Source organism: Macrotis lagotis, chromosome 4, assembly GCF_037893015.1.
Source record: "Macrotis lagotis isolate mMagLag1 chromosome 4, bilby.v1.9.chrom.fasta, whole genome shotgun sequence".
Taxonomy (NCBI): domain Eukaryota; kingdom Metazoa; phylum Chordata; class Mammalia; order Peramelemorphia; family Peramelidae; genus Macrotis; species Macrotis lagotis.
Genome location: NC_133661.1, coordinates 161,154,685 through 161,182,421, shown reverse-complemented (window position 1 = coordinate 161,182,421; position 27,737 = coordinate 161,154,685). Strand labels below are relative to the sequence as shown.

The 27,737-nt window shown below is 34.7% G+C and overlaps 1 protein-coding gene across 3 annotated transcripts in view; it reads right to left on the bottom strand.

The window, feature by feature from the left end:
• The window catches only part of LRRC49 (leucine rich repeat containing 49), a 221,103-nt gene that overhangs the window by 146,824 nt on the left and 46,542 nt on the right, over positions 1-27,737 (bottom strand). For all 3 annotated transcript variants that reach the window (XM_074234526.1, XM_074234525.1, XM_074234527.1), the window contains 2 exons: positions 23,469-23,612; positions 3,227-3,288 (listed from right to left, as the gene is read on the bottom strand). In XM_074234526.1, the coding sequence (XP_074090627.1) occupies positions 3,227-3,288; positions 23,469-23,612 (206 nt within the window). The remainder of the gene's footprint in view (positions 1-3,226; positions 3,289-23,468; positions 23,613-27,737) is intronic.

Sequence of the window (27,737 nt, the reverse complement as noted above, 5' to 3'; positions counted from 1 at the left end):
TTCTGAGAAGTAGGGGTTATCAGCTCAATTTAAGAGATGAAAAAATTAAAGCTGGGAGAGGTTAAGTGACTTGCTAGTTCAGAACTGATCCGAGTCAGGATTTGTATTCAGACAATCCTGACTCCTAGTAAAGCCCCCCTATCTACTGTGGCCCCTCAAGACTAAAATATCCTCATTTTAAAATATAATTATGAGGGGCAGTTAGGTGGCAGTGGATAGAACACTCCTAAATTCAAATCTGGCCTCAAATACTTGACACTTCCTAGTTGTACCACCCTGGGCAAATCATTTAACCCCAGCTATCTCACAAACTACATGTAACTCTCTCTCTCTCTCTCTCTCTCTCTCTCTCTCTCTCTCTCTCTCTCTCTCTTTTTCTGTATGTATGTAACTATAAGGTAGTTATGTATGGATATGAAACGAATTTTCGTGCCTTATGTTGTGCTCTATACACTAAATACCACAGAGACCCAGATAGAATATAACCATCAGCAGTGTCTACCAGTCATTTTGAAATAAGATCCAAGGAAAAGCTTTCCTGAGTATTAAATATTTCACACTACCCCAACTAAGACTATCCATCACAGAGAATCTCATGAATATTTATCTTAATTACCTTGAATCTGGTGAAGCTTATCAGTAATTCTAGAAACAAAACTACAATCAAAGTATAAGACCGTCAATTCTTCTACACATAGAAGCTATATGGTTATCTTTTTAGTAGAAGCATACTGACTAGGGGTTGTTTTTCTTTTTTCAGTTTACCTCTCAAATTCAAATTGAAAATTTGTTTTAATTGCTGTAAAAATGAATAACAATCTCATGTATAACCTATATCAAATTCCTTTGCTGTCTTGGGGAAGGGGAAAGAAAGGGAGGGAGGGAGGGATAAAATTTCACAAAAATGAATACTGAAAACTATTTCTACATATGATTGGGAAAAATACTATTAAGATTTTTTTTTAAAAAAAGGAGTAACAATTCTCAAATATACTTTGTCTTGACCACTGTCAGGTCTTTCAAAAACTTTCCTGTGCCAGTATTTAGTATGTCATATCATCTAGGTTATGATTAAAACTGATTTAGACTATAAAGGCTCCGCAACCTCCTCTAGAATTAGAAGAATAGAATCAATGATTGCTTCTAACTTAAAAGCTATGAAGATACTGATTTCTCTTAGTAATATTATGGTGAGGTCTAGTAATTTATAGATTCAGTAAATCTGGCCTCTGGTAAAAAGAGTAGAGGCTAGTTAACTATCTATAGCTCTTATTTTTGCCCCTAATACATTTCCTGCACTGTCTCCTGGACCAATAAAATCATTAGGAGCTGAGCAGAAAATGTACCTACTCTCAGAAGCAGATCAGAAGGAAGTACTTGAGGAGGACATAGTGCTGTCTATGTAAAAACAAAGAAAAAATGATTAAAAGCAGAAAAGGTTTGGACCTATTTATTCACATAACCTCTTAAGAAACCACTGCTTTTATAGGGGAAAAATGATTTTTAAAATGTTTCTATACCACATGTATGGGGAAAGCAATTTCCACAAGCAGAAGAGAAAACTAGGAAACAATCTGAGAAAAGTTAAGTGACTTGCCCAAGGTAACAAAGCTAGTAAGTACCTAATATAGTACCTGAACTCAAGTCTTACTGAACACAAGTCTAGTTTTCTATCCAGCAAACCACCTAGCTGCACCTAACTAGAGAAGTAGAAAACAAAGAAAAAAAGAAAGGAAAAAGGAGAAGGAGGAAGGAGGGGGGAGGAGAGAGGAGGAGGAGAGAGAAGGAGGAGGAGGAAAAATTAAGAGATAAAGAGACAGAAAGAAAGGGAAGGAAGGAAGGAAGGAAGGAAGGAAGGAAGGAAGGAAGGAAGGAAGGAAGGAAGGAAGGAAGGAAGGAAGGAAGGAAACGAAGAAGGGAACGAAGGAAGGAAGGGAATGAAGGAAGGAAGGGAACGAAGGTAGGGAAGGAAGGGAGAGAAGGAAAGGAGGGGAGGGAGGGAGAGAAGAAGGAAGGGAGGGAGGGGATATATCTACAACTTTAGGAGATATATCTACAACTCTGATTTCGGGTCTAGAGGTAAAATGCAGACTTATTAATAAGCATTTGAAACTGTGCCTTTCCAAAATGGGAAGTTCTTTAAAGAGGAAAGGGCTCCACTTCCCCATAAACAAGAAAAGGGTCTAATAACTAGAACATTGCCCCCCATGATAAATAATGAGAAAAGGTTTCTGGAAAAATCAAGTTATTTGTAGGATTTTAATTTTTATTATTTTCATTCTTTTCTTATTGTAGGGAAGAAAATCTACTTGTCTCCTTTCAAAGTGCTGTGAAGTAAGAATAGGACCTGTGTCTGTTTAACAACAACAGGAAACTCAAATTTTAAAACTCTCAAAGAATATAGTTTAGATTTTAACTCCTTGTAGCCCAGACTTAGAGGTCAGAAAGAACTATCCCTCTCTGTGCTTACCTGAAAAGTTCATTTCTTCTTAATCATGTCCAGAATAGAACAAAAAAGGGGAAATGAAGAATCATTATGGCTAGTCATTACTAAACAGGGGGAGGAGGGGAGAGGTGAAGAATGGAAGGTTTAGGGGATACTCCTGTAAAATCAATTCTAACTGTAGGGTCCCAGTGCCAGTTAGGTATGCTTCCAGGTCACTAGTGGGTAAGAAAACATACAACTTTGAAAAATAAAATATCTATGTTTTTAAATTCTGTAACCATCATTTCTTCTGGATGAAGATGCCAAAGATTCATGGCCTAATCTGAAAGAGGCAAAGTAACAAATATAGATTGTAGCTCTCTCTATATAAAAACTGATCAGTAATAACAAAATATTCCATGTGATGATTTATAAAAAAATACAATTTCTGACTAAAGTAATTGTCATATAAAGGATATTAAATTATATGTGGAAATTTCCATATACCTACATTTTACAAAATAGCAACTATAAATGATATTAGCTTTACAATTAAATAAAAAAAAGAATCTGTTATATACTTATTTTAACATTTTGGCATTAAAACAGGATATAAACATCAGAAGTAAAATATAAATAAAAGTATTTTTTCAATCCAAGAACTTTGTTATTAAATTGCCCTGTCATCTTCACATTTTTAATATGACATATCAACAAATACTCAAATTATTTTCATTCTAATTTTAATATATTCAATATAATAACATCATCAATAACAAACCAATTAGAATGTCTACTTACGAAGAGATATTGTTGTAGCTGAGAAATAGACGTTGGAGGCAGGGCAAATTATCCACATCTCTCTAGAAGGAAATAAAGAAGCAAAAATTTACTGACTGAATGGGAAAAAAAATCTTTGAAATATCTACTTTCTCAGTTGTTGAAATATATATACTGCTTTCAAATACTGCAACCTTGCTGCATCAGTGATTTCTACCAGACATTTGGCTCCATTCTCTTTCACTGCAGATTCTAGGGGAGGGCTCCTGTCTATCTGCAGAACAAGCTGCACCACTTCTAAGGTAAATAGCATTAAGGGGAACAGAGAGAGAGAGAGATGCTGCTGCTGCCGCTGCTGCGAGCTTCTCTGAACATGCTGGTGGGAAAGAGGCCAAAATGCTTCTTCAGCATTTCAACTGTAGCAGAGAGAGGAGAATCCAAAAGAGAAAAACCGATTTAGTGAGGAAGCTACACTAAAGCTGAATCTCCAGTAAATCAACTTGTATTACCAATAGCAGTTGTCTAGATTCAAAATCTTGGGAGTGCTTGAATCACCAGTCCCACTAATTTTGGACCATCTAAAATGTGTCACCCAGTCACAAATGAAGTAGCATAGCTTCAGTAAAATTTCATAAAAGGAAAATCAGTATAAATTTAATTTTTAAAAAATATACTTATACAATCACACCCACATATAAATGTGTATGTGTGGTGTATGTAGAGATATAAATATATATGTATGTATGTATGTATGTTAACTCCTCTGTGACAGTGGTAGTCTTTTACAAATAAAAATTTACAATCTAGTTTCTAAAAATTTACAATCTAGTTTCTAGAAGGTCAAACAGTAAAAAATGGATTCTGTTCTATGCTTAAATATAATAGTGAGAAATCCTGCTATTTCAGTATAATTACCACTAGTAAACTAATGATGACTAATGATGAGCCAAAAGCCAGAAATAAGCTTTCACAGAGTGATTTGTATTCACTAAGTAAGAAATTAATGTAGTCCTAAAAGTAAAAATTGCAAGAATTAGAGAATTTCCAAACCTTAGAAAGGAGTTTAAGGACATTTAGTCTATCCCTTTCATTTTAAAGGTGAGTGAAGTAAGACTTAGGGACACAAACAAACTTAATGAATGATCATTAAGTATAGTTAGATAAGAACTCCCAGAATAATGCTTTCTATTACACCAGACTATTTCCTTTTTTTTTCATCCTGACTACTGATTTCAACAAAGGGGATACCCATAGTAGAAACTACCTCCATCAGTGGAGAGAAGCAACTCCTCTATAATCTATAATATATAATATATAGTCATATTTAAGAAGTCTTAGGATACCAGGAGCTTAAATGACTTACCTATAGTCATATAAATAGTATACAGAAGAGGTAGAACTTGAACCCAGCCTTTCCAGGCTCTGAAACTGACTTTAAATCCATTAATTTCAAAACTGCCTCTTATTATTATTTCCCAAACAAAAGATAAATGCTTACCAATTATTTAAGAAGATTATAATTTGTTAAAAATCAATATAATTAGCGAGTTCCCTACCCCAAGTTGCACATGTATGAGTTCCAGAATGTTTCAACTCACAATCTATCTTACTTCATGGTTAGTCTGTAAATCATCTTCTTCCTCCCTTCTTGAATTTAACCAAAATTTCATTTCTAAAAATATTATTCAGCTTTTAGAAAATCTGACTAAAGAAAATCACAGGAGACAGCTAGGTGGCCCAGTAGATGGAGCAATGGTGCTAAAGTCAGGAGGACCTGAGTTCAAATCCAGTTTCAGATAATTGATACTTAATAGCTGACCTTGGGCAAGTTACTTAACCCCTATGCCCCATCCTCCCCAAAAAATGATCATAGTAAGATATGAACAGTGCATATTCTAAAGGAAGAGGCATATCTGTACTGGTTATTTTTAAAAAGGAGCTAATTAACATTAAAGAATTTTTGGAATATATATACATATATATATATATATATATATGGAAGGTAGAGACTGAAATTGCTTTTAATAGAAAGAAAGGAAGAAATAAAGACCTACCCAATTTCAGTCTGAAACACACACACACACACACACACACACACACAGACAAAGATCTGTGTTTTCCAGGGGTTCTATCTGAGAGTTAACTTCCTAAAGCAAATTAGGTATCAAAAAAGGGAAGGAAGATTTGCTGAACCTGTTTCCTTATTTGTAAAATAAGAAAAAAGTGAAATAGATGGCTTCTGAGGTACTTTCTACTTTGAAATCTATGATTCTATGGTCTAAGAGAGATCAGGAGATAGTTAGAGGTGAGGAAGATCACTCATTAGGGATGAGGTTCATATCTTTACCATAGGGGAAGCTTCTTCTATCTGGCCTGGAGAAAAGGGGGAAAATAGTAATAATAAACATTTTAAGGTTTAGAAAGTGCTTTTCATATATTAATCTCATTTGATCTTCATAATAACCTAATGAGGTAGATACTATTATTTTCTCTATTTTACAGGTGAAGAAACAGACACAGACAGATCAGGTGACTCACTTAAGATCAGACACTTAAGTGTCTGAGGCAAGATTATTTTACTCTGCCATAGGAAAGAAACAGCTTTCGTTGGATCTGAAGAGGAGATAATAATAATAATAATAATAATAATAATAATAATAATAATAAGTTGAAGGTTTGCAAGATATGTCAGCTTATTTGTTCCTCACAATTACCCAGGAAGTTAAGTGAAAAGACTGTCCTCATTTCACAGATGAGGAAACTGGGACACAGAGAAGCTAAGTGCATTGCTCAGAGTCACAATTAGTAAGTACCTGAATCACATTTGAATTCAGATCTTTCTGAATTCGAGTCTAGCACTCTTATCCACTAATTTAACAGTTGCATAGGAAAGATAGCTAACTCTCTGCAAAATCTTAAAATAAATGAAATTTAGATGCTGATTCTGATCCTAAGAAAATTATTTAAATTATCTGGGACTCTATTTCCTCATCTCTCCCTGTTGAATAGATCCTCCCCAACTGACTCCAAACATGTCTAGGACTCCTCAAAAAAAAAAGATATCCAGGAGAAATATGAATTTGAAAGCATAATATATTTCAAAAAATTTTTTAAATATATATTTTAAAATATATTTTTAAAAGTCAATACGTGAAAAGTAAATGTACTGGGAGAAAGGAAAGGAGAGGTAGAATAGACTAAGATAATTCTTGTAAAAGAGTCAAGAAATAGCTTTTGAAATGGTATGGTGGGGGAAAGGTGTGGGGGATTGAGGGAGCCTTCATTCTCCTCAGAAATGGCTCAGAAAGGAAACAGCATAGGGCATAAAAATCTAGAAGAGAAAGGAGACAAAAGGAGAAAGGGAATGGGGAAGGGAGGGGTGAGGTAGGGAATAGAGGAGAGAGTAGATCATGGGAGAGGAGAGTCAGATATAATACTTTTTTTTTTTTTTACTTTTTGCAAGGTTGTGGGATTGGATGGCCTCTCCAGGACCATGGGGATGAGTAGCTGATGGTCTCTGGGGTGGGATGTAGGCTTAGGGTCTCCTGACCCCAGGGCTGGTGCTCTGTCCACTATGCCATTCAGCTGTCCCACAGCACACTTTTGCTGAGGGACACAGTGAAAGGAGAGAGAAAATACAATAACTGATAGTAGGGAGAAATGGATGGAGGGAATTACAATCAGCAACATCAACTGTGGAAGTAACTTCTCTGATGGACATATGATAAAGAATTCAATCCACCACAGAGATGGAGCTGTTGGTATCTGAACACAGACTGAAGCACTTTTTTTTCTCTTTCACTTTATTTCTCATGAGTTTTTCTTTTATTTTGTCGTGGGGGGGGGATTATGTTTACTCTTACAACAAGATTATTTTACAACTACTTTTACAAAAAGCAATGCATAAATAAATAAATACATACATACATACATGCTACATACATACATAAAACCCTCATACAGAGATTAATTCTTTACCAACAAGTGGCAGGGCTATTAGAAAAAAAAGATAAACTAGAAATTTTTGAGAGGGAGGCTAAAATTTAAGAGCTTTTGTACATGCAAAATTAATGAATCTAGGATGAAAAGGAGCAGTCAACTAAGGAAGAAAAACTTGCTGTGCAAACTATCTCTGATAAAAGTTTGGTATCCAAGTTATACAAACATCTAACAAATATGTAATGTTAAGACCAAAAACCATTCTCTTAGAAGGATAGGAACAAGTTGTTCTAAAAAGAAAAACTAAAAACCACTAACAATATAAAAGGATGCTATAAATAATTAATGAGAGAAATGCAACTCAAACCAACTCTGAAGTTTGATCTAACCATCAAGCACATTGGCAAAAGAAGGGAATAGTTAAGTGTTGGAGGTAATATGGCACTCTAATGAACTGGTGTTGGAATTATGGATTAAAAAACAGTTTGGAAAGAAGTTTTGTTGTGTTTTTGTTCAGTCATTTCAGTTGTGTCCAACTCTTCCATGACCTCATTTTGGATTTTTTTCACAAAGATTCTGGAAAGGTTTACCATTTTCTTCTCTAGCTCATTTTACAGATGAAGAAATTTAGGCAAACGGGTTTAAGCAACTTGCCTAGGGTCTCATAGCTAGTAAGTGTGTGAAGCCAGATTTGAACTTAAGTGTTCTCATCAATAGGTCAGGAGATGGAGTTTCATGTAGTGGGACTATCAATAATGTCAACATGGCTAGACTATAGAGAGAATAAAGTAATGTATAAAAAAATTAGAAAGCTAGGATGGGGCCAGGTTGTGAAGAATTGTAAATGCCAAAGGAGTTAATATTTGATATTAGAGATAGTCTGTTGTTGTTCAGGTATTTCATTCATGTGTGACTTTTTACGACCTCACTAGTATTTTTCTAGACAAAAATACCAAAGTGGTTTGTTGTTTTTTCCTCCATTTTTATACCTGAGGAACTGATACAAACAGGGTGAAATGACTCGCCCTGGGTCACACTAACTAGTAAATGTCTGAAGTAAAATTTGAACTCAGAAAGATGTGTCATCTTCATCTCAGGCCCAACCCTGTGCCATGTAGGTGCCCTAGAGATAACAGGGAGTCATTAAATAATTTTTGCAGAGAGAGATGACAAGGTCACAACTACACTTTAGAAGTTTCTTTAAAAATTAAAGAAATAAATAAGAAAAAATTACAGATGATAAATAAAACTAAAAGCTGGTTCTTTGAAAAGTCTGAAAATATTGATAAGCCTTTAGCCAATCTGATTAAAAAGAAGATAGGAAATTAAATTTACAAAATAGCAAACAACAAAATGAAATCACAATAAAACCAGAAGAAATTAAAAAAGTATCAAAACAGACATGCACAATCATATGTCAAAATGGAATAAAAAATACCTTTAAAATATAAAATACCAAAATAGAAGACCAAATAAGAGATCTTAAAATAAACTGATTTCAGAAAAAGAAAGAAGTAGCTGTAAAAGAAATATACTCTCAGATTCCCCCCTCCCAAAAAAATCTCCTGGGTCTGATGCTCATAGTAGAATTCAATTTTAAAGAACAATTAGTACTACATTACACAAATTTTTGCAAAAATTGAGAAAGTACCTTACCAGATTTCTTTTATAAGACAAATGTAGTTCCAGTAACTAAACCAGTGAAAGCTAACACAGAACTACAAACCAAATATCATTAAAGAATATTAATTCAAAAGATTTAAATAAAATCTTGTCAAAAAGATTACAATGATTCAGTCAAGAAATCGTTCATAACCAACGTAAATTTCTATCAAAGAGGAAAGGATAGCTCAAAACTTTGGAAAAAATCAATTTCATATTAAAAACATAAGCATCCCAAACCACATAGTTATCTCAATAGATAACCTCTGATAAAAAGTCTTTGACAAAGTACAACACCCATTTATGCTATTAGGCATATGCATATAACAGGGCAGCTAGGTGGCACAATGGATAGAGTATCTGGTCCAGAGTCAAGACAACCTGAGTTCAAATCCAGTCTTAGACAACTTATAAGTTGTTTGACTCTGGGCAAGTCACTTAACCTTGTTTGCCTCAATTTCCTAAAGAAGAAAATGGCAAAATATACCAAGAAAACCCCAAATGGAGTCATAAAGAGCTGACCACAATTGAAATGACTTAAATTGGCATATAAAATATAGGGGTAGAGGAACTTTTTTAATATCATAACAGTAACTAAAACCAAAAATAAGTATCATAGATGATGGGGATACACTAGATGCTTTCCAAAAATTACAGAAGTAAAGCAAGAATGCTCACTTTTCCCATTATTATTTGATACAGTTCTGGAAATGTTCTAGAAATGTAAAATATCCATTCATTTCTCACCAAATTTCACTCCTCTAGATTTCTCTAACATGTCCCAGAAATCCCTGCATCCTGAAAGATAACTTCAAACTTAATATTCAAATCTTAAAATACCCTCTAGGGCTCCTCCATTTCAATGGAAAGTAGAAGGCTCAAATGTACAAGCCAACTATCCTTCATTGTGCTACCAAGCCACACTCCTCTGGTTTCCTCCATCATACACCAAAACTGGATACCTTTCCCCCCTACTTTTCTTAGCTTCCACATATGTGTTATCTTCCCCATCAAAAAGTAAACGCCTTACAATGAATTCTACCAAACATTTTAGAAACAATTCCAATTCTGTATAAACTACCAAATTCCTTTTATGGCACCAATATGGTTTTTTAATACCTAAACCAGGAAGAGCCAAAATAGACAAAGAAAATTATAGCCTAATCTCCCTAATGAAAATTGATGCAAAAATTTTAAATAAAATTTTAGTAAAGACATTACAACAAATTATTATTAGGATAACACACCAGGATCTGGTAGGATTTATATTAGGTAGGTAGGAATGGTTCAATATTATGGAAACAATCAATACAATTGACCATATCAATAACAAAACTAATAGAAATCATTTGATTAACTTAATAGATGTTGAAAAAGCCTTTGACAAAATACATCTATTCCTATTTAAAAAACACTAGCAAATATGGGAATAAATGGAGTTTTCTTTAAAAATAATAAGCAGGGGTGGCTAGGTGGCACACTGGTTAAAGCACCAGCCCTGAAGTCAGGAGTGCCTGGGTTCAAATCCAGTCTCAGACACTTCATAATTATCTAGCTGTATGGCCTTGGGCAAGCCACTTAACCCCATTTGCCTTGCAAAAACCTAAAAATAAAAATAAAAATAATAATAATAAGCAATAGCTATCTAAAATCAACAAGCATTATATGAAATGGAGATAAACTAGAAGCAATCACAAAAAGATCAAGGGTGAAACAAGGAAGTCCATTATCACCATTACTATTCAATATAGTATTAGACAAATGTTAACTTTAGTAATAAGAAAAGGAAAAGAGATTGAAGGAATTAGAATTGTCAACGTTTCCAGTCTTTGTAAGGAATATGATTGTATACTTAGAGAACCCTAGAAAATCAACTAAAACTTACTTGAAACAATTAACAGCTTCATCAGGATATAAAATAAACCCACATAAATCATTAGCATCTCTATATATATGAACAATAATTCCAAAGGGCAAAAAATAGAAAGAGAAATTCCATTTAAAGTAACTCTGGGGGCCGCTAGGTGGTGCAGTGGATAAAGCACCGGCCCTGGAGTTAGGAGTACCTGGGTTCAAATCCGGTCTCAAACACTTAATAATTACCTAGCTGTGTGGCCCTGGGCAAGCCACTTAACCACACTGCCTTGCAAAAAAAAAAAATCTAAAAAAAATAGCCTTCTCATTTTCAAATATGTCTCTGACCCAAGCCTTCTCACACTCTAAGATCATTCTACTCCTTCAGAGATATCCCACCCACCCCTCTTCCAGTTGGTAAATTCTACCTTGAATGACCATTAAACAGCAAAATAGAACAGTGAATAGAATGTTGATGTGGAGTCAAGATGATCAGAATTGAAATCCTACCTTAGACAATTACTAACTAGGTAGTGTTGAACAAGACACTTAAACTTTCTTTACCTCAGTTTCCTCTTAATAATAGCATCTAGCCCACTGGGCAATTGTGAAGATAAAATGAGTTACCATATATAAGTAATTTCCAAGTCTTATAGTGCTAAATAAATGTTAACTATTATTATATCAACATTATCATAATCATTATGAAGTATCAGTCTAGGCATGCTCTCTGGGAGCCTCTCCTAGCTCCATGGGCTTTTGTGCAGGTACTTACTCCCCCCAAATGCAGTTTGAAGGCAAGGGATCTTTTTTGGAGGAGCTGTAATTGTATTCCAAACACTTAGCCCTGTATGTGGAATACAGCAAGCACTTAATAAGTGTTTATTAATAGAATATCTCTTTCTTTTCTTTTTTCTTTTTTTTTTTGGTTTTTGCAAGGCAATGGGGATAAGTGACTTGCCCAAGATCACACAACTAGACAATTATTAAGTGTCTGAGGTCGGATTTGAACTCAGGCCCACCTGACTCCAGGGTCATTGCCCTATCCACTGTGCTACTGAGCAGCCCCAAATTTTATTCTCTTTGATACCTCTAGGGTATAAGCCTAGTCCCAGTATTGCTCAATCAGAGAATCTGCAGAGTTTAGCAACTTTCTGGACATTATTCCAAATTGTTTTCCATAATAGTGGAACCAATTCTCCTATTAATGGTTTTACTATTTTATTAATGTTATTTTTCCTGCAAATATTCTGATGCTATGCCATTCAACATATGCACATACTAAGTATTAATATTATTTTATTATATATGGTAACTTTAAGTAAAATATAGTTTCCCTGCTTATCTTTTTGTAACCATTTCAGAGGTTGAAATATAGACTCTCATCTTCCTCTAGTGAGTATAGTCCTTCACAAGTGAGACTGGTAGACAGAATATCTTAATTGTCCTTTACCTTTCACTTGGATGAAAGAGTCAACAACTCTTCTAAATTCTCTATTTCTATCAGGGACATCACCATTCTTTAAGACATGTGGGTTTGCAATTTAAAAGTCACTCCCAGGTCTTTGCCCACATTCTTACATTCAATCAAGTTGCCAATCACTTGTCAATTCTGTCTCCACAATAACTTTCACTGTTTGCAAGGACTTTTGCAATAAGTTGCCTCCTGACTGATCTCTTGGCTCAAATCACCCCCCTATGTAAATCATCCTCTAAAAGTTGCCATATTAAAACTCAAAAAGCACTTCCTGTTCAAGAAACTTTCCTTATTCACTCTGGTATCAAATACAAACTTCTCTATTCAGTATTTAAAATTTTTCACAGTATGGCTCCAGTCTACATACTAGGCTGATACATATTGTTCTCAAGCACATCATATTCCAGTCAAATTTACATGATTTCCAAACATAGAAGTTTATCTCACATTTTAATATCTTTGTAAGGGTTATCTCATTCCCAGGATGTTCCTGTTCTTTACTTCCTCTTCTTGACATACTTCTAAGTTCCTTTCATGAAGCTCAGTTAAAGTACCTTCTCCTTAAGAGAACTTTTTTTAATTTCTGCAACTTTGTTTCCCACATTTCTTTGTGTTTATATTTAAATATATATATATTATATATTATATATGCATGTGTATGTGCATTTATGTAGATATAATGTAGATACACACATCCAAATATGTGCTTACTTATCTCTGAAAAAAATATATATATTATATCTTTCCCCAATCCCCAATCCCCAAACCTCCAGAAAAATACAAATTTCTTGAGGTCAGGGACTATCTCACCTTTATAATTTTGTCTCTAGCACTTGCTGTCTACCAAGCAGTTGGCATTCAAAAGGCACCTAATAAAAATGTTTATTGCAAATAGAAGTATGCCCCAAACCATTCAATTACCTTATTAAATTCTAAAACCACATTACTAAATATCTATCCCTATCTATGTTTACATTCAGATGAGTATATTATAAATACATATATATTTTACAACTTAACAAATTTATGAATAAAATTCTCATTCACTTTAATTAATTTCTGGATGGATACAACATAAAAATCAATGTCCATGACACATTGCAATATAAACTATTTTTAAATTCACCTCTCATGCACATAAAGTACCTAAGTAAATTTCTATAAATATAGACCTTGAAGTTCAATAATAAGGCTAAATTATCTATACCAAAAAGTCAGATTGGTATTCAAACTACTACTTCATCAAGTTCAAAACTAATCTCAAAGATTTCCATTTCCTCACTCCAAAGTATAATTCTCCTAGACTTTCAAATTCATTTTACAGTTTGTCATCTTGGATCTTAACTCTAGCCCCTCCATTTCCTTGTACATATTCCAACATAAATTATCACAACTTGGTTGTAAGCCCTTATCTTACAATTTCCAAAAGACTTGATGACTATACAGAGTTTAAATTATACAATGTAATGTGATGTGACTGCATATGATTCTGTAGCCATTTGAACATTTATTCTTTTTCCAGAATTAAGAAAAAAGAATTATGTTCATTCACCTTGGGAATTTTAGACTTCTGTTTATTTTATTCAATGTCCTACACAAGTAAATTTTTAATCCTAGTCTAGCTTTCTACTAAATACGAAATGCTTGGGGGCGGAGACAAGATGGCAGCAGGAGAAGAGCCTGCCTCTCTTAGGTGCTCTCTCCAAAATATTTCAAAAACCTTAAAATTATGACTCTAACTAAATTTTTGAGAGACAGAACCCACAGAAAGATCCAGTGAGGCAATTCTCCAGCCCAAGGTAACCCGGAAAATAGTGGAAAAACTCTTCCACAGGGTTGGAGAGGTGGCTGTGCCAGAGTGAAGGAACTTGAGCCTCCCGGGAACAGCCCAGGAGCAGTGCTCCTCTCAGCAGAAGCAGTTTCCTAACCTGCACCCCAGGGAGCACCACACACAACTTGGAAGATCAGCAGGGAGACCTCTGCCAGAGCAAGCATCAAACTCAGGCTCTCGTGGCACTCAGCATGGCTGTGGCACCTCAGATGCTGGAAAAAAACGGAAGCAGGGTGGTGAAGTTGTCCAGCAGGCGCCTCCAGGCAGCTGCACCCTGAGTGCTCAGCCCCGCAAAGGTAAGGGAGTGGAGGGAGACTTCCAAAGTCTGTCATCTGTCCCTGGAACAGGACTCTGGGGCTCTGACCACATTCAGACCCTGGTCTCACAGTCTAGGCCCCCATAGAGCAGAGACCCCACCCCCCTCACAGCCCCATGAGAGAGGGGTGAGCTTGTAGTCATACACAGACCAGGAGAGCAGTCAGAGTCTCACACACTGAGGTCCCTGTGGGGGTATCCCAATAATACTCCAAAGCTCAGGAAGCACTCTAAAACCAGGCTAGGGAAATAAATAAACAGGAAAAAAAAAAGAACCTGACCATAGACATTTACTTGGGTCCCATGGAGGAACAAAATACTCAATCTGAAGATGAGATAGTCCAAGGTTCTGCATCTAAAGACTCCAAGAAATACAGAAGTTGGGCTCAGGCTATGACAGAGGTCAAAAGAAATTTTGAAAATCAAGTAAGGGAGATAGAAGAAAAATTGGGGAAAGAAATGAGAGAGATGCAGGAAAAACATGAAAACAAAGTCAACAGCTTAGTCAAGGAGATCCAAAAAAATGCTCAAGAAAATAACATATTAAAAACCAGCTTAGATCAAATGGATAGAACAGTTCAAAAAGTTATTGAGGAGAAGAATGCTTTAAAGAGCAGAAATGGCCAGATGGAAAAGGAGATAAGAAAGCTCTCTGAGGAAAACAAATTCTTCAGATGTACAATGGAGCTAAAGGAAGCAGATGACTTTGCAAGAAATCAAGACACAGTAGTGCAACACCAAAAGAATGAAAAATTAGAAGAAATTGTGAAATATCTCATTGAAAAAACAACTGAGGGGGTTGCTAGGTGGCACAGTGGATAGAGCACCAGCCCTGGAGTCAGGAGTACCTGAGTTCAAATCCGGCCTTAGACAGTTAATAATTACCTAGCTGTGTGGCCTTGGACAAGCCACTTAATCCCACTGCCTTGCAAAAACTAAAAAAAAGAAAGAAAGAAAGAAAGAAGAGGAAAAAGAAAAAGATAAAACAACTGATCTGGAACAAAGATTCAGGAAAGATAATTTAAAAATTATTGGGATACCTCAAAGTCATGATCAGGAAAAAAGCCTTGACCTCATTTTTAAAGAATTCCTACAGGAAAATTACCCTGCTATTCTAGAAGCAAAGGATAAAAGTAGAAATTGACAGAATCCCCCAATCTCCCCCAGAAAGAAATAAAAAAAACCCAGGAATATTATAGCCAAGTTCCAGAATTCCCAAGTCAAAGAGAAAATATTACAAGCAGCCTGAAGGACACAATTCAAATATCATGGAGCTGCAGTCAGGATCACACAGACTTAGCAGCAACTATATTAAGGGCTCATAGGGCTTGGAATATGATATTCCCAAAGACAAAAGAGCTTGGAATGAAACCTAGAATCTACTACCCAGAAAAACTGAACATCTTCTTCCAGGGGAAAAGATAGACTTTCAATGAAATGGGAATTTCAAATGTTCCTGTTGAAACTATCAGAGCTGAACAGGAAGTTTGATCTTCAAGTACAGGACTCAAGTGAAGCATAGAGAGCAGAGGAGAAGGGTAAATTTGAGGATCTTAATGATGATGAACTGCATGTATTCCTGCATGGAAAGATGATACTGATAATACACATATGAACCTTCTCATTTAATAGAGAAGGTAGGAGGAGCTTTTATAGATGAAGAACAGGAGAAAGCTGAATTTGAAGATATAATATATTGTAAAAATGGAGTCAATGGGTGAAAGGGAAATGTACTGGAAGTAAGAGAAAGGAGAGGTGGAATAGGCTAAGATATTTCATATAAAAGATATTTCATGTAGCTTTTGCAATGATATGGAAGGGGGGAAGGCAAGGAGGAATGAGAGGACCTTCATTCTCATCAGAAATGACTCAGAGAGGAAATAACATACACACTCAATAGAGTATAGACATCTAGAGGATAAAGGAGAGAAGGGGGGACAGGGGGAAGGGGGAATGTTGATGATAGAGGAGAGAGAGTAGATCATAGGAGAGGATTGTCAGATATAACACATTTTCTTTTTTACTTTTTGCAAGGTGCTGGGGGCCAGATGGTTGCTGGGTCTCTGGGGTGGGATATGGGCTTGGGGCCTCTTGGCCCCAGGGACAGTGCTCTGCCCACTGTACTCAGCTGCCCCACAGCACATTTTTGAAGAGGGACAGAGTGAAAGGAGAGAGAAAATATAATAGAGGGTAATGGGGAGGAATGGATGGAGGGAATTATAAACAGCAACAGCAACTGTGGAAAAATATGGAAGTAACTTCTATGACGGACTTATGAGAATGTGATTCACCCAAGACAGAGCTGATGGTATCAGAACACAGACTGAAAAACATTTTTTCTCTTCTTTCACTTTATTTCTCATGATATTTTATATTTTGTTGGGGAGGGAGGGGCTATCATGTTTGCTCTTAAAATGAATATTTTAGTAATGTGTAAATAAAAATAAATACAAAAAAACAAAAAAAATTAGTAACAACTTTTTAAAATAAGAAAGAAAAGAATAAATAAATAAATAGGAAATGCTTCTAGGTTATCTGCCTCTATTGACAGCACACTCCAAAAGAATGCCGATTAATTTTCAATATTTGTATCATCAATTAATAAATAAATATCCTAAGATCATGACATTATAAAATTATAAATTAATGATTTAGGGATTTTCTGTTGCTTGGGAATATATCTCATTATTATTCCCCATCAGTGTAGGTAATTAAGAACTATCCCTACAAATTATAACAAATTTTATTTTAGTTGCAGAATTTTTAAAAATATAAAATCATTTATACTAAACAACTCCCAAAGAGCTAGGACTGATGGCATGCCCAAAATGACAATAAGAAAACAAAGTAGTTTAAACTAAACATAAAAATTCTGCTCAGAGAAACAAACTTTTTCTAGCCTTCCTGATAGTATTCTTATTATACAGTCTTGATTTATCCTGATAGTATTCTTATTGTACAGTCTTGATTTAATTTAACTCACAAAAGAGTTATGGGAATCAACTCAGAACAATTTTTTAAGCAAAATACAAGTTTGTTTCATTTCCAAAAGCTTCTAGAAATAGTCACACAATAAAATAAACTTACTATAATAAAATTTCTTTGGAAATATAATTCTTTATAAATTATGTTTTAAAGATTCATGATTTTGTCTCTTAAAAGAGAATGATCATTCCCTTCAAATATATTCAGGTGGTTTTTTTTTTTCAACTTTACTATACCCACAAAGGACCAAAGTGATTCAGCAATCTAACCCATTAAAATATTCAGTGCAGGAACTTTTAGAGCTCCTTCCCATGGAGAAGTCAGGAAATAGATAAGGAGCATGGCAGCATGTATCATGAAAGTTAAAGACTATAATATCATAAATTATCTTCCATTCTGTTTATATTCTACCTGATTGAAGTAATCTAAAATATTCCTTTAGAGGAAAGTAGTTCCTTTTTTCTTTTTCTTTTATTTTTCTTTTTGGTCATAGAAGCAGGATAGAATTGGATTAGTTAACCAAGCGTAAAGCAAATTAAACAATCAAATTATTTCAACTAAAGTCATACAAAAAGAACTGATTTATAAATTCCAAAATAAATATTTCTAATAAATATTTTCTTTGTGTGTTTATAATAATATGGATCTTAGTCTTTCAATATGCAGAACTATATTGTCATTTTTTTCTACCAATTCTTCTAATAATATAATTCCACTTGAAAGAAAATGAAAATATTACCTGTATAGCTCCAATGTCAGTATAAGGTAACAATCATAGTTACACATAATTTTTATTTCTTTTTCGTCTCTTTCTTATTTTTCTCCTCCTCCTTCCCTCCTGCTCCTCCTGTTCCTCCTCTTCTTCCTTCTCCTATTGGTTTTGTCATTTTTACATTTTTACAACCAATCTTTCTGCCTTTCTTTCCTTGATTAAACAGTTTCACTCATTGTTCTCTGTTGAGGTCTGCTTTCCTGCCTTCATGCTTTTGTTCATCCTATTTCTTCTAATCAGAAAAATTCTATCTCTCTCCTGTTCGCTTTTTACACATAATCAATAAAAATAATGTGGGAGGAATAATATAGATGTTACTAGTATAGAAATATAAATAGTTTAAGGGCTTATAATCTATTTGAGGAAACAAGAAAAATGTACATAAAAAGAGAAATAATAATTTAAAGTAGCACATACTAAAAAGATAAGAGAGTGTCATAGCCATGTGCTACACTATCCTATTCAATAAATTACAGTCTTAGGAGCAGCTAGGTGGCACAGTACCCTGGAGTCAGGAGGACCTGAGTTCAAATCCAACCTTAAACACTTAATAATTATCTAGCTATGTGACCTTAAGCAAGTCACTTAACCCCACAGCCTTGCAAAAGCAAACAAAATAAATAAAATTACAGTCTTAAGTGTTATTTGTTCTGCCCAAGTTTTCAGCCCAAACAATATTGTCTTAAGCAAGGGAACAAGAATGAAGATAGGTTAAATATACTTAGCAAAACTAAACTTGAGTAAAGAATAGATTCTTTTATTTTGACTATTTATTCCCAGGAAGGTGTATGAGCATGTATGTGTAGAGAAGGTTGGGAAGAGAGAGAGGACTTAGGAGTCCTACATATAGTTACATAATATAAATTTGCTGAATATTTGTTTATATAGCTTTGCTTAGTATTTGTTTTATAATTAGTAAAATGCTTCTGTTCTTTTTGCTTTTTGAAAAACACATGCCATTGATTCAATCCCTTTTGGTATGAAATGTGCATTATGAGACCAGTCTGTACTTGACCTAAGACATTCCCTGCCAGCTTGAGTCAAAAATATGAACTCTTCTATTTAAAAACTCTTTATACCCTAGACCCTTCCTCCATCTCCATTATTATGTTCCAGCCAAAATGGTCCACATGACATTCCTCACAAATAGTGCTCCATTTCCCACCAGTCTCACCCCATTTCCAGAATGTGCTTTGTTTCAAGATAAGGATTATCTTGCAATTCCTGGTTTCATTCAAGACTAAGCTCATTCTCTTCCTTCTAATACCCCACCTATCACCACTCTGATGGAACCTTAGCTTCCAAAATTACCTTGCATTTTTTGAAACTATTCTGCATATGTTTTATATAATCTTCTTAAGGAAAAAAATTGTTTCACTTTTGTCTTTGAATTCCCAATGTTTAGCACAGTGCAGGATACCTAGGAGTGGATTAGTTTAATTATAACTATCTGTTGGTGGATAGTTTGTTGACTGACTGACAAACAGGAGGAAAGAATGGAATCAAGGAAGCACATAGAGAAGATGTAGCCTGAGTAGTCAGAGCAGAATTAAAGAAATTCATTGACTAGAACTTCAAAAATTATGTGCCTCATCAAAAATAATGGAGGAAGATCATTAAACTGGGTGATTTGCAGGCCATTAACCTTAAAAGAAATTGTCTCCATAGAAAGAAGTGGAATGTAGTTGCAGAGTTGAGAAGCAAGTGAAAAAATGATGAAGAGAAAATAAAAATAACATAGATCACTCATGTGAGAAGTTTACTGGTAAAAAAGAAAGAGGAAATCTTCCCTTAACCCTGTCTATCCAAATCCTATATATCCTTCAAGACTCAGCTAAAATTCTTTCTTTGTACATTCCCAACCTAATTATCTCTCTGTGTGAATGACTGCAATGCTCCTTACATCTGCCTTACATTTGACAGTTTATTATATAATACCTGTGGTATTTCTTATATTAAGTATTATGTACTATATAGCCTGAGGTTCAAGCCCAATTGCATAAGATTCTCCTCCTTTGGGGAGAATTATATTCCATGCTTACATGAGGGGCACAATTGTTGAAAGCTTAGAACCAGGGGCCAGCTAGGTGGTGCAGTGTATAAAGCACTTGTCCTAGAGTCAGGAGGACCTGAGTACTAATTCAGGCTCAGACACTTAATACTTACTTAGTTAGCTGTGTAACCTTGAGCAAGTCACTTAACCCCACTACCTTGCAAAAACCAAAACAATAAAGCAAAATAAAATTACAAGCATAGAATCAGAAAAGGGACACATAGTTCAAGGTTTACTTCCTTGAAGAAGAGAAGGAGTTTGAAAAGAAGCCATCATGTAGTGTACCTTGATAACTCCCTGTGCCCAAACTTCTATTCTATAAACTTCAGGGATTTTCCCCCCTGAATAAGATCACGGACTCTCATCTTGTGGCTGAGGTGAAACATCTTGCTTCTAATGGGAGACTTCATTCACTCTGTGTATTATCTGGAATACTCTTATCTACTGATAACTTCTTTGATTTCTATTTTCTACTGGCTTGGATAAATGGATTTATTATCTGTATCACAGTTTTTTGTATAGCTATCATTTGATAAGAAGAGAGTCAAGCCTTTGCATATAGCTTAGGGCACTACTTTACCCTCATGGAACAGTGACCAGAACTAGAGCAGGGACTATTTTTTTGGTATCTTCAGATGACAATTCTTCTTTGTATCCCCAGGGTTTAGCACAGTACCTGGCACCTAAGAAATGCCTAATAAATGCTTATTGATGACTAAAAAGTTATTTCCCCTAACTAGCAAGATGTAGATGGCAGAGCTTAAATTCTAACCTAGTGTCCACTCTCTGAGAACTGTGGTCTATATCCCCCTTGCAGAAAGATAGAAAAATTAGACACTAGGGATACTTGGTTATGTTTCTCTAGTAGCCCCATTCAAATAAACGTTTGTATACATAAACTACATGGTAAGCATACATGCCTCATATCTCATATGGTTATAAATAAACTTTGCATGTTCCAGTCTGATCATGTTTGTGGACAAAAACTTCAGCCTAAATTTTTTGTATCCCCAAAACACCTAGTTTATTAATAAAAAAAAAATTTTACACTACATTAGAAAGCAAAAGAAATATATGTCATAATTCCTGCTTTAAATTTGGAGACTCAACAGATGTGGTGGAAAGAGCACTAAACCAAGTCAGAAGACATTAGTCAGGAATCACTGACTATGAGACTTAAACATCTCAATTCTCTCTGTTTCCTTATCTTAAAAAAAGTAAAGGAGCTGGACTGATCTCTAAAGTCTCTTGCCTTAAAATTCAATGACTGTATAACAGCAACTGTCAGCAATAAAAAAGTCTAAGACATCTGCAAAATTTAACATTATTTAGTTTTAAATTAATATTCTCTTCTATTTCAAATATGCTGACAGACAAGTTTATCAAAGAAAACAGCAATGATTAGAAATAATACTCAAAGAGTCTAATTCTACAAATAAACAATTATTGGATATGTTACACTTCATAAAAACAAAGTAAATGCAGGCAAATGCTGGCAACAAATCCTTATGAATCTCCAATCTTGAAAAGCTAGTTTAATTTCATGTCAGTTCTGGCATAGGTCAAGATTGGAATTTAGAGATATTCCTAGAGACTCAATTCTACACCATGTCAATCCCAAACTGTAGGTACTCTATGAAGGAAAATCTTTAAGGCTTGGAAGTTTAATTCCAATCTGAGATCCTAGAATAAATTAATATTTTGGGGAAGGTTCTGGAACTGTCCCAGTCTGTTGGAGGTCCTATGGAGTGAAAATCACCTGTATTAGATTTTCTAGAACCAAGGGGGATAAGTCACCATCTGCTCCAGTATTTTCCCTTTTACATCCAAAGTAGGCTGTTCATGGCACCAGTTATGGTTTAATCATTTATTAACTATCTCTTGTTAATATATCATTTAAATTACCCAAATTACATTTAAGGAACGCCATAAGCAATCTTTGTAAAAATACAATGATACCTCAACGCTATTAATGAATCATCTGGCAATAAAGTTCCTTTATAACAAAATCTGTTAAATACAGTAACAGTATATATTCAATATATGCAATATACAATATATGCAACATATATGTATGTATAAATAAATATATGTATACATATACAAAATAATTCTCCTTTGCATCTTAAGCCCTAAAGTAATGTTCCTGCTAAAAACTCCATGAATATCCAGGACAAAAATATCTCATTATAGGTTCTATTTGCCCACCAACAGCTGAAATTAAAAAAGTCAAGAGCCTCAGCAAATCTGTAAAGTCAGGATAGTTTATTTTCTGTTTCCATGTCCTGTTGTTTCTATATGTTCTTTAGTTTTTTTGGTAATTCTTTGGTCCCCACTCCTACCTTTTTTCAGGTATCCCTTTTTCATGTCCTGTTCTTTCTATATGTTTTTCAATTTTTTGGTAATTCTCTGGTCATTACTCCTATCTTTTTCAGGTACTCTTTTTTTTAAAATTATTTTTGCAAGGCAAATGGGGTTAAAGAGTTTGCCCAAGGCCACACAGCTAGGTAATTATTAAGTGTCTGAGACCGGATTTGAACCCAGGTACTCCTGACTCCAGGGCCAGTGCTTTTATCCACTGAGCCACCTAGCCGCCCCTTTTTCAGGTACTCTTAACATTCCTTTTTCCAATTAAAAATATGAAAGGATCTAATATTTATATTTGTTAAGTAACTGACTGATTATACTTTTATTATTGGAGGTTATTATACTTTTCTATCTTTGAAAAATACAATGACATCAACTTAATAGGGATTAGAACTATGATTTTATTGGTATGGGAAGCTTTGAATGAAGATCTTCCTTGGGTGCAAGTTAGTACCTTCTCTGCGACTTACAATTTTGAATTGCCTAGAGAGTTCTAAGAAATCAAGAGACTTGTTTGGGGGGCAGCTAGGTGGCACAGTGGATAAAGCAAAGGCCCTGGAGTCAGGAGAACCTGAGTTCAAATCCCACCTTACACACTTAATACTTACTAAGGCTGTGTGGCCTTGATTACTTAGCTATGTGACCTTGGGTAAGTTACTTAACCCTATTGCCTTGCAAAAACCAAAAAAAAAAAAAAAAATAAGAGACTTGTTCAGGATCACAAAGCCAGTACATGTAAGAGGCAGGGCATTAACCTAGGTCTTCCTGGCTCTAAGACTATCTCTCTAACCATACTATGTGATGCAAATCAAAATATTTTTTAAAAATCAATAAATCATATACATAACCTAATTTAGAAAAGTCTAAGGGACTTAATACCCTTTCTTCATAAAAAATAATCATAGATCACTTTAAATTTATTCTTTTTTCAAACAACAAAAATTTATTGTTTTTCTCTTTCCTCTAACTTATCTGACAATTGACGGGGGGAAAAAATTAGCTACTTACCACAGAAGTGATTTGATTGTGTCGTAGATTAAGTTCTGTCAGGGAACTCAGGCCATTAAGATCATCAACATCATTTAAAAAATTTCTTGCAAGGTTTAAAACTCTCAGGTCACACAAATGACTGACGTTTTCAATTTTTGAAATCTGTGTTTTTAAAGAGTGATAAAAATAGGAGCAATTAGCAGCATTTAAAAAGACGCTTCTTAAATCTCTTTAGGATACAAAATCTTTTTTAAAAGATTAATTAGGGGTGGCTAGGTGGCGCAGTGGATAGAGCAGCAGCCCTGGAGTCAGGAGGTCAGGAGTACCTTAGTTCAAATCTGGCCTCAGACACTTACTAATTACCTAGCTGTGTGGCTTTGGGCAAGTCACTTAACCCCATTGCCTTCTAAAAACTAAAAAAAAAAAAAAAAAAGATTACATTCAGTGATAACTTAATGTTAATGCCGCTTAATTTCTTTATATGTACATATATGTGTATGTATGTGTATATATATATATACATGAGCATATGTGTATATAAATATATAGAGATATATTTATTGATTGCCAACTTTATAACCTTAAATACCTTTAGCAAAAGGTGGGGTAAAATGCTTTCCATATTTGCTTTCATTCATGTACTGTCTAGTTCCAATGTAATGGCTACAAAGTATATAAGACTTTTTAGGAACTATATTTTTTAGAAAATTTGTATCTTTTATCTTGTGCTAAATAGCCATGGCAAATAATGTAAGTCTATTTGATCAAAGAATCAAGTAATTATCATGTTCATAATGTACCTAGCACTGTGAAACAAACAAGAAAAATTCCCTCTAAGAAGATTACAATCTAAGCTAGATCAAGAATACAATTCAACAACAACTACTTCTTAAGTATCTACTACATATAAAATACTGTGTCAGACCACAGGGATCCCTCTGCCAATCTGATAAGAACCAATGGAACCCTCCTCAGAATAATATTCTTAAATATATAAAATAAGGTACATAGAATGACAAAGAAAAACAATTACAAAAATATTTCTAAAAACAAGTTCATGTATCCCAGGTTTCTTCTAGATTCCAGACATAAAAAGAAAAATGGAAAATCATTCCTGTCCTTCAGAAGTAAAAATATGAAAAAGAAGCACTATCAATAACAAACAATGATTAAGCATTCACTATGTACAAAGCCAAAGGAAAAAATAAAAACACTTCCTACCCTGAAGAAACATCCAACAGAAAGACATGATACGAGAGATTAAAAAAAAAAAAGATAAATAGAAGTTAGAATACTACCAACCAGGAACCTGAAAACAGACTTTCCCTTAAGAGAAGAGTCCTGAGTTGAACCTTAAAAGATGTTCCTAGATGCAATAGGGAGCCACTGAAGACAGTACACACGTATTATACAAATTATAAAATTATAAAATACAAAACAAGAGCTATGATATAAAAATAAACATCAAATTTTGTGATATAGACTATAGATCCTTTAGTATCATTTCTCAAAATTAGAAGAAAGTGATCCATGAGAATGATTAAAGAAATTTTCTAACTAGAAACAAGTACAAACAAATATGAATGCAGGGCAATATTTATATACAATGATGCTTTTAATTTTGTAATAAGAAAATACACACACATAAGACATGGCAGCATATTATCTGATGTTACTCAATATCAAAAATTTAGTTTTCACTCAAAGCATAATGTCATATTAGAACTCTGAAGCTGGAAAAAAGCCTAGAATAACATTATTTGCTCTCCATTAGTCTCACAATACTTTTAATGTAGTTTGTAAAGTTTATAAAGGTAAAAAAAACACTGATTTTTGTCCTATAAAATAATCCACAATTAAAAATCTAACAAGACATCACAGATCTCTTAATAATTACTTATTTGTATTGTTTACAAAATTGCTAGTTAGATGAAGTGGATGTTAGACTTAGAATCCATTTAGCATGTTGCCTTTGTAGAAAAGCCTACTCTCAAAGAAGAATATAAGTCTTATATTCTTAAAAATGCATAAGCATAATTATGCAAGTCAAATTAATGCATTAAAATAAGATTTACTAGCTTTTAAAAAGTGAAGAATTTTCAGAAAAAAAAAAACTAAGTTTAGTAAAATTTTTAAAGTCTTCTCCCTTATTGTAGGTACCATGTACCATCCATATCAGGAATAATTGGCTAGACTCACCCACCCTTTTGGAGAGCAGGGAGAAACTGGGACAAAGATAATTTGCATAATAGCCCATTTACCTCAAGAGGATACAGAAGTTCAGATAAGCAAAGAAAAAGCAAGAACTTCTGAATCCACTAATGAATTTTGAGTAAGATGCCCATTCTAGGGGAAGAATACTGTTTGTATGCTAGAGAAATAAGAAGCCAAACAAACTCCTCATGTTCCTCCTCACTCCTTCCCCCATCATTGCCTTGTGGCAGAGGGGCTTGTCTAGCTCAATGTTTTGAGCTATGTCAGGCAGGGTTGTCAAAGATGGATAGATCATAATGGAGAGTTCTAAAAAAATGTGATCTACTGGAAAAGGAAATGGCAGACCAATAAGTTGGTTGTTGTCCATTCTCAAAGAGTACCAAATGACGTTACTATGTTAGAGTCAAGTTACAGTTGATCAAATCAAAAAGGAGATTGGGGGAGGGGGGCAGCTAGGTGGCAAAGAAGATAGAGCATTGGCCCTGAAATCAGGAGGACCTGAATTCAAATTCAGCCTCAGACATTTAATAACTGCCTAGCTGTGTGATATTGGGCAAGTCACTTAACCCTATTGTCTTGAATAAATTTAAAAAATTTTTTAAAAGGAAACATACAAAAAGGAGCTTGAAATACTCTACCACAGATTGGGCATAAATGGTCTATATAAATATTTTGGGTGTGGATGACTCTAAATTTGCACATCGTGTGTTACTGCAATTCTCCTTTACTTGTAGAGTACAGCACCTTCCTTGATGTGAGCATGTCATCCTGGGCAGTCCTTTGCCAGCATCTCACATGTCACAAAATTGATTTCAAAGTTCTTCAAAGAGACCTTGAAAGTGTCCTTGTATCACTTCTTCTGACCACCATCTAAGTAGCTTCCTTACATGAGTTCTCCATAAGTCTTTTAAACAAGCGTATGTTTGGTATTCAAACAATGTGGCCAGTTCATCAGAGTTGCTCATGCTACAAAAGAATCTCAATGCTTGATAGTTTAATTCAAAAAAGGACTTAGGATCTGGTGATCTTCAGATTCTTCCAAAGACAATTCAAATGGAAGCAATTCAGTAACCTGTCATGGTACTAGTATATTGTCCAGATTTCACAGGCATACAACACTGTGGTCAATACAATGGCTCTCTAAACCTTCAGTTTGGTAGTCTGTCTAATACTTCTTCTCTCCTACTCTTTCCTACAGAATATCCAAAACACTGGTCAACATGTATCAACCTCATAATCAAAGTGTACATTCCTGGAAATGTACACCTGCCCTGCCAAGATAAATGAGCTTATCCACAGTACTAAAAACTCCCATATTTTTTGTATCCAATAGTTCCATGTATGGATGGTATGATGCTGGCTGGTAGAGAACTTCTGTTTTCTTGGTGCTAATTGTTAGGTCAAAATTAGTACAAGCAGCAGAAAATCAATCCATACTTTTGCTGTATCTCAGATTCAAGAAGTTGCATTGAGTGCCCAATCATCTGAAAACCCAAAACTCATGAACCAACTCTTTCTCTACTTTCATTGTGGTTGTAGCCTTTACAAGCTAAATAATTTACCATCAGTATGATAGTTAACCTTGAATCTGTTTGTCCTCACTGAAGATGTCTGACAATATTGCTAAAAACATCATGCTAAAAAGCATGGGAGCAAGCACACAGCTTTGTTTCACTACACTGGTGACTAGGAAAACACAAGGAGCATTCATTGTCCATTTTCCAAAACTCAGGCAAGCATGCCATCATAAAATTGATGTATGATGCTGATTAACTTCTCCAGATTTTGAAAATTTCCCAGAAGCTCTCATGGCTGATAGTATCAAAGACTTTGGTCAGGTCAATGAATGTTGTATATAGACCTCTGTTCTACTCTAGCCATTTCTCCTGGAGTTGTTGAGCAGCAAACACCATATTCACCTTTCCTTGGTCTTTTCTGAAGCCATCTTCCATGTAAAGGATCAGCCTATTAAAAAGGACTCTTGTCAAAAATGTTGCCAGCAATGAGTAAGCAAGAGAGTTCCATGTGATTGTCACTGGACAATCTATTTCCTTTTTCTTTTTTTAGAGATGA